The sequence below is a fragment of the Chiloscyllium plagiosum genome, unplaced genomic scaffold, assembly GCF_037043375.1.
Source record: "Chiloscyllium plagiosum isolate Xiang-an unplaced genomic scaffold, Cpla_swu_hap1 HiC_scaffold_25, whole genome shotgun sequence".
Classification (NCBI taxonomy): domain Eukaryota; kingdom Metazoa; phylum Chordata; class Chondrichthyes; order Orectolobiformes; family Hemiscylliidae; genus Chiloscyllium; species Chiloscyllium plagiosum.
The window spans coordinates 2755352-2763890 of NW_028270163.1; the positions used below are offsets into that span (position 1 = coordinate 2755352).

The 8539-nt window shown below is 42.5% G+C and overlaps 1 protein-coding gene across 3 annotated transcripts in view; it reads left to right on the forward strand.

The window, feature by feature from the left end:
* The window catches only part of itgb4 (integrin, beta 4), a 174965-nt gene extending 167911 nt beyond the window's left edge, over positions 1 to 7054 (forward strand). For all 3 annotated transcript variants that reach the window (XM_088000376.1, XM_088000377.1, XM_088000378.1), the window contains 3 exons: positions 2833 to 2997; positions 4096 to 4212; positions 4636 to 7054. In XM_088000376.1, the coding sequence (XP_087856502.1) occupies positions 2833 to 2997; positions 4096 to 4212; positions 4636 to 4757 (404 nt within the window). In that variant the 3' untranslated portion in view covers positions 4758 to 7054. The remainder of the gene's footprint in view (positions 1 to 2832; positions 2998 to 4095; positions 4213 to 4635) is intronic.
* Positions 7055 to 8539: the final 1485 nt, after the last annotated feature.

Sequence of the window (8539 nt, forward strand, 5' to 3'; positions counted from 1 at the left end):
CAAAAAAAAGTCCGGTAGCACTATTCATAGTAAAGCAGGAAGTTCCAATGACCAGTGCTCAACAGTTCTGTTGGAATTTATTAACAAACAATGAGTTGTTCCACTAACTCAAATATTAACAGTGACTGAATTTCATTGCAAATGAAATTAGCTGAGGATAGCAGGAGATTGAACCTAGAGCCTTTAATCTGAGCAATGTCTCTTATCCCCTACTCGATTGACCTTCAGGTCCAGGCCAAAGCCTCTGCTTCTAAACACAGCTACAAGAGACACTATATAAATACTCCAAAGAATTTCATTGCAAATGAAGATCAGTCAAGTAGGGGGTAAGAGACAATGCTCATATTAAAGGCTTCTAGATTCAATCTCCTGCTATCCTCAGGTAATATGGACACACACTGTATTGAATAAGGTTGCTTCGTCAAAGGTTGAACTGCGCCAGAGCATTCTCAGAGGGTTGTCAATGGGCTTACCTTTTAGCTGTGCTTCACTGGCTGAAATGCGTTACCTATCCACCCTCTTTCATTGAGCAGAAGATATAAAAGTTTGAATACATTTACGAACAGCCTCTTCCTCATTGTTCTTGGACTTTTGAACAGACCTGTCAAATACTAATTCTGATCACGCTCTCTGCACCTTCTCTGTAGTCTGTAACACTGTTCTGCTACCCCAATGCACTTTGTGTAACATGTAAAACAAAATGTTTCACTGTTTCTTGATACATGGGACAACAATAAGTCAAACTCAAACTCATGACAGAAGGTCTGGAAATTATGTCAATCCAAATATGCCTAACATAATGTGGCAGGGTCCTTGACAGTCTGTTAACGATGAAATTTTGCCACCTCTAACAATAGTTTTGGAACAAACCAGGAAGGGCAGGTCCTCCCAATGTGAAGGGCTCCTGTGATATCAGCTCCTTGGGACATCGTCGGCAGGAAAATGCTTGGTAATGGCAGATCACTGGCTGACAGAAATAGGATTGTGGCAAGGACACCGAAAAAAAAGAATTTCTTTCATTATATTTAAATATAGTTACCTTTATAAAAAGGGACTGCCGGGATCATTTCAAACTATTTTTCCGGACGAGTCACAATTCACAACCTCAGAGCACAAGCACCAGCCTTTGCCATTAAAATTAAATGCCCTTCCCTGACCTTGCCACCCTCAAAGGCATCAGTAGTGAAGAGCTTGGACAGTCACATTTGCAATATGCCTCTCCCATTTATACTCAATTGCAGTTAAGTTCAGCAGCTTCATACTGGCTTGACTAATAGGATGAAAGTTCTACATAGCAACAGTAGGATGTGATTTATCTCATCAAATCTGCTCCAGCATTCTGTTAAATCATGGCGGAGCTGTATCATAAGTCCACCAACTGTTTTTGCTCCAATCCTTCAATACTTAATTCATCAAAACTCTCACTCCTCCAAGCACTGACACTTTTTTAGAACAGTGATTCCAGGTGTCCAATATTTTGTGTGAAGAAGTGCTTTATGGTTTCATTCCTAATAGTCTAATTCTAATTTAAGATTAAGCCTCTTGTTCAGAAGCACCTCCTGCAGAGGAAATTGTTTCTCTTGTCCTGCCCTATTTAATGCCTTTATCATTTTAAACACCTCTATTTGGTGACCTCTCAACTTTGTAAACTGGGAGTATGCAACTCAAATTTAGGTAAATTGTCTTTGTGCTTTTGTATCTTGGTATAATTTTAGTGAATCTATGTTATATCTCCTCAAAGCAAGTGAAGTTACCAGAGGGGTGAATGCAATACTCATGTTGGGGTGTATAACTAAAGCACAACCTCCTCTCCTTTGCCCCCAGTTCTCGCTGGTTGAAGGACTGCATTTCATTAGCCTTTGTGATTGGTTTTTGTATGTGTCCATCAGCTTTTAGTGATTTATGAATATAAACCCTTAAACGTCTCTGCTCTACTGTTGTCCATTACCTTGCCATTCAGAAAATATTCCAAAGTAGGATACAAAGTAGATGACCTCACACTTCTCATAAGGAACTCTGTTTGCCATAGTTTTGCCTGGTCACTTAATCTGTCTGTATCCCTTTATGATATTCTAGATTTAGATTTAGATTACTTACAGTATGGAAACAGGCCCTTCAGCCCAACAAGTCCACACCGACCCGCCGAAGCGTAACCCACCCATTCCCCTACATTTACCCCTTTTAACCTAACACTACGGGCAATTTAGCATGGCCAATTCACCTAACCTGCACATCTTTGGACTGTGGGAGGAAACCGGAGCACCCGGAGGAAACCCACGCAGACACGGGGAGAATGTGCAAACTCCACACAGTCAGTCGCCTGAGGCGGGAATTGAACCCGGGTCTCTGGCGCTGTGAGGCAGCAGTGCTAACCACTGTGCCACCGTGCCGCCCACCGTGCCGCCCTGCTCTCAGGTACACAACATGTTGTTCAAACTAACAGCATTGCGAGCAAATAAACATACAAATACCTATTCCTTCATCCAAGTCATTAATAAATATAATGGAAAGCTGAATCTTAGCATAAATCCCTGGGGAACATCACTGTGCCAGTCAGAGTCTGCACTCTTTACCCCTCCACTCTATTTCACACCATTTTCCAATCTATGTTACAAGATGACCTCTTTTAAAATCTTTTCCTGTCGGCATCACTCTCTATAATGTTTAGTGTGGTTCTGTGGGTATCATTCTGTTTTGATACACCTCCCTACCCCCTATACTTCCCCCCACCCACCCTTCACAATCACGGTGCGATATGTATCACTTAAGACTGTGGTCAGCAAAAATACCTCATTCAACCTTGTCCACACTGTATCTTGATTCCTTTTGTAGGTGAGATCAAGACTTATCAAGTGGAGGGTGATGATGCAGAGATGACACTGATGGTACCTCACCTCAGTGAAAATGTTCCATATAAGTTCAAAGTTCAAGCAAAAACAACCCAAGGTTATGGTCCAGAGCGTGAAGGCATCATTACTATCGAGTCACAAGATGGAGGTAGGAGTCAACTCTATAAGAAAGAATCAGTCATTACCAACGAACAGATCATATATTACTGTATCTCACACACTGAAATATTCCTGGTGTGTCTGAGTCTGTTAATCACTGACTTAAGCAGTTGAGCCCTTGTGCAGCCAATTGATTTGAATTGTGATCAGGATTAGAGTGGTGCTGAAAAAGCACAGCAAGTCAGGCCGCACCCGAGGAGCAGGAAAATCAACGTTTCAGGCAGGAGCCCTTCATCAGGAATGAGGCTGGAAGCCTCGGGGGGTGGAGAGATAAATGGGAGGGGTGGGGCTGGGGAGAAGGCAGCTGAGAGTGCAATAGGTGGATGGAAGAAGAGGTTAAAGTTATGGGTCGGAGAGGAGGGTGGAGCGGATAGGTGGGAAGGAAGATTGACAGATGGGACAGATCATGAGGATGGTGCTGAGCTGCAAGTTTGGAACTGCGGTAAGATTGAGGGAGAGGAAATGAGGAAACTGGTGAAGTCCACATTGATACCTTGGGGTTGAAGGGCTCTGAGGCAGAAGAAGAGGCGTTCTTCCTCCAGGCATCGGGTGGTGAGGGAGCGGCGGTGGAGGAGGCCCAGGATCTGTATGTCCTCGGCAGAGTGGGAGGGGATATTAAAATGTTCGGCCACGGGGCAGTGGGGTTGATTGGTGCAGGTGTCCCAGGGATGTTCCCTGAAGCGCTCTGCGAGAAGGTGTCCAGTCTCCCCAATGTAAAGGAGACCACTTGGGAGCAACAGATACAATAAATGACATTTGTGGAAGTGCAGGTGATATTCTAATTCTTGATAATACTGAACCTGTAAAGGTAATATTTAAAAATTAGATTATAAAATTGGGAAAACTATTTCACCAAAGAACATTGAAACGATCAGGTGAGCACAATGTAGTAGGCAGTTTTTGTATTGTCAGGAGTAATTGGAGAGATTGAGGGATATTATGAGATGGAACCTGCTAAGGATCAGCTGAGAATCTTTCTCAATATATAAAAGTGATTTGTGAAGTAGACATGAAAGAGATCGATGGATTGCAGTGGTCTTTTCTTGTTCCAAGTTGTTAAAGCTATGCTTTGACTTTTACTTCCTAGCAAACTTTACTGACTACAATAAACAGATGGTAACGAGGCAAGAGGGGTATATGATACCTGGGAATATGAGCACACAGACCACTCTATTGCAATCCACCATCGACCCCATGTTCTCAGGTACGTCTTGACAGCATTTACTTAATTTACCCGAGCATTTTCAAAACCAAGTCCTCTACTAGCCTATGAATAAAAGCATTCGGTCTGCTGCAGTACCCAATCTCTGTTAGCAATACTCCATCTGCTTCAGATCTCAGCCTGGTACTGAGATGGAAATGATACTGAGCCAGAGGTTTTACCAACCAGAGTGGTACTGAGCTAGGAGTGGTATCAAGCAAGGGGTGTACCAGCCAGGAATGGTACTGAGCCAGGTTGTACCCTACTGGGCGTGACACCAAGCCAGGGGTTGTACCTTGTGGGGATGGTACCAAGCTGACAGTACATCAGACAGAGTAGCACTATGCTCTCTTCTGGCTCAGCCACTACTGACATTGAAGGTCATCAGCTTTGCTATGAAGCTCTAATTAACTGGTTTGGTTCCAGAGGGAATGACCGTCACGACACAACGAATGGAAGGTGCGACATCAATCACTCAACAGATAACTCGAACGATGATGAGTGGAACAGTCACCAAACAGATGGAAAGGAAGTTCTACGAGGCTTGATCAATGGACTAGCTTCTGCAAAGTCCTGCTCTCTGTACAGACTGCTGCAGATTCTTTCTGATGAACCATACCAATGAGTGATCTCTGAAGCCCTGATCTCTGGCTGCCTCTAAGCTTGTCAGTACCTGCATTAAAAGAGACCTGCTGGAGAGTTGTGATGGATGCTTGCTCCCATTTGTTCATTAGGCTTGGTCACTTGGCATTGTTACATAGTGCTGTAATGTTTTCTAGCGTGTTTATGGTGAGCTTTGATTAAGAAAGACTCTGCATTCACCATATCATGAAATCTGTCCAAATTTTAACTGCCTCTAAATTTTACTTCCCTCTCAATCCAATTACCTTGAATCCAGGCCTCGCCTAGAAGCAGACAAGGACACAGGAGATTCTTGTGTGCATACTTCACTCTTTCTGCAGTTATTTGGTGCTTGTTATCACAAACAGAAACCTCCCTTAGCCACTGCACCACTTGTTTTACACTTTGGGTCACATTACTTCTATTCATTCATATTTATTTTTTCTTTCAGATATAAGCAACTAATCCTTGTAGAATGTACAGATAACTTTCAAAGTGTATTTGATGCAATATGTGAAGAGTAATTTACTCTGTGGGTGGGAGCAATTATCTGGGGTCTATACATTCATCAACAGGTGTGAGTAATTTCTTTTGTTCTCTGAATGTAACTCAGTCTTCTTTAATTATGTCACTTCTTCCACATCCCCATCAGCACCTCAACCTGCCCTGCATTGTTTTCCTGCTGTTTTCATTTTAATAACTTAATCCTGTCAAGCATTGTTGACTCTCACATTTCAGGTACCGAATTCCCGCTAGTGTAAAAGAGCCCATAACTCTCAGAATCCACAATGATGACTGGATTTGTTCAATTTAGCAGAAACACCTCAATACTGTGGAGACATTTGTCCTATGCAATTGGTTTCACTGAGAGCTAGTGAGATTTGGATTTAAGAAATGTAAAAAGACAAACACAGAAAATAGGAGCAGGAGTAGGCTCTTCGGCCTGTCAAGCCTGCTCTACCATTTATTGTAATTATGGCTGATCATTTCAACTCAACAGTCATTCCTGCTTTTTCCTTAAATTCTTTGATCCCCTTCGCCATAAGTGCTTATTCAAATTCCTTCTTGAAACAATATGTTTTGGCCTTGGCTGCTTTCTGTGGTGGTGATTTCCACAGGAATGTAGGTATTTACACAGAATGAGCTGCATACATGGCTTCTTGGGTGGCACAGTGGTTAGCATTGCTGCCTCACAGCGCCAGAGACCTGGGTTCAGTTCCTGCCTCAGGCAACTGTCTGTGTGGAGTTTGCACATTCTCCCGGTGTCTGCATGGGTTTCCTCCCACAGTCCAAAAATGTGCAGGTTAGGTGAATTGGCCATGCTAAATTGCCTGTAGTGTTAGGTCAAGGGGTAAATGTAGGGGAATGGGTCTGGGTGGGTTGCTCTTTGGAGGGTCGGTGTGGACTTGTTGGGCCAAAGGGCCTGTTTCCACACTGTAAGTAATCTAATCTAAAAAAACCTATCTAATCTTGACCCAAAAAGCCAAATACTTCTTCTTATTTATCACCTGTCTACTGAGGTATTGAACTGCAACATATGTTTCTTATATCCTCCATACTGGATAGAAACATAGCAAATCTCCTGCACTGTCTTCCAACTACTCGTCATTTTTTTTATATTCTGCAACCAAAATGCTATTGTATCTCCTAAAAAGCTTACATTTTAGATACTAAATATGTATGTATATTGTAATTTTACTGGATTGTATTTTTGGAATTTTCATACAGTATGGTATGTGAGCCAAATGCCATAGATTTGGGTTCCACATTGCAGCTGAAGATTTCAATTGCCTGCTCCAGCAAAGATTAATTTTGAGAAGATTGTGTTGTACAGAACCTGACAGACCCAAGTGTAATTCTCAGCCTAATCTCAGCTCGAGCAGCTACATTGGGAGTTACAACCTGCAGTAAGGACAAGGGGAAATCAGCCGTGGATCCTGTTACAGACAGAGATCCCGGACAAGGGTGAGGTCAGGATCAGGCAGAAGACTGCACAGTTGGCTCGAAGTGCCAGCCACCACTGGGACTTTTCCCCAAACAAGAGTCAGCACTGTCAGAACAGAGGTGACACAAAATTCGATATAAATTGAGCAGCAGCTATGTCCAGGATGGAAATGGCCTTAGATTGTTATCATGTGGCTTATCCAGTGGACCTCACCCTGTAAACACTGCTTTTGGGTTTTTGTACTTGTAATAAAATGCTTCTTCTGCATTTATATAACCATGTAGATGGTCCTTCATTGTCTTTGTCCCAATAATGCACACAGTATGGTTTTAAAACTAGATCATATCAATCCAACAGATCCAACCAGAATACTAGAGGCAAGCTTTTCATACTCTGTGGAACATTTTCAAAATGGCAAATGTACACTTTCTAGAAGCTCAAAGTGTGCATTTTGTTAAAACAAGATAAGCACAGAAACAGAAGCTTCTATTAGAATTCAGCCCTGTGTGTTGGCTCTGCCATTCATTTACATTATGATTAGTCCATATATAAACTCCATCATCTGAATTTAGTTCCATAATCCCTTGATTTATTTGCTTAACAGAACTTGTATTTATATAACATTTTAGCACATACTTAACACAGCAACCAACATAAAATCAGCAGTTGAGAGAAACAACACAATTTGCATTTCATTAAAGGTGTGGCATAAAATCAATGTGCAAAATACTTCATAGCAGCATTATAAACAAAGTTGGACACTAAGCCACAAGAGGGTGATATGTGGGCACAGATTTAGGAGGTGGTATACATGGACTTTGAAGAGGAAAAAAAAGGTAGCAGTAATTTAGTAGCACAGTGCTTTATGGAAAGTGGCAGATGAGTAAGTGCACAGTCAAGGAGGATAAAAGAGAAAAGAGATTTCATACAATCCCTCTGCTGTGGAAACAAACTATTCGGCCCACAAGTCCACACCAACCTTTCGAAGAGTAACCCACCCAGACCCATTCCTCTGTATTTACCCCTGACTAATGCACCTAACCTACACATCTCTAAACGCTCTGGGCAATTTAGCATAGCCAATTCACCTAACTTGCACATCTTTGGATTGTTGGAGGAAACCGGAGAACCTAAAGGAAACTCGCACACACACAGGGAGACTGTGCAAACTCCACATAGACAGTCGCTGAGGCTGGAATCAAACCCAGGTCCCTGGTGCTGTGAGACAGCAGGGCTAACCACTGAGTCACTGTGCCGTGCCTACAGGAAAGCAATTTTAGAGCTTGAGCCAAAACAACTAAAGCATAGTAACCAATGTTAAAGCTGTTAATAAAATGCTCAGGGGGCCAGAATTGGAGGAATAAAGATATCTCAGAAGGTTAAAGGAACATTCCTGTTAATTCTGTACGGTCAGTCCACTTAGTTTATTACATGGCCATACATGTGTGTACCAGAAGGGGCTGCTGCTTATGTGTGGCCTGTTTGCTCCCCGCACAGCCCAGAGTGGACAATGTACCTGAGCAGCTCAGAAGATAAGCTGTTTGTAGAACTTGACATTCTCAAGATAGGGAGCAGTCATGACCTAGAAGAGATTTGAAAACCAGGCTGGGAATTGAGGCTTTGCTTATGTGGGATCCAATGTGGGTCAATAAGTACAGGGTGATGAGACCTGGTGCAATTGATGGTGCGAATAAGTGATTAGAAGGCCATCTTAGGATCAAATAGGACACAAAGTTATGAACAGTTAGATTCAGCTCAGTTGGC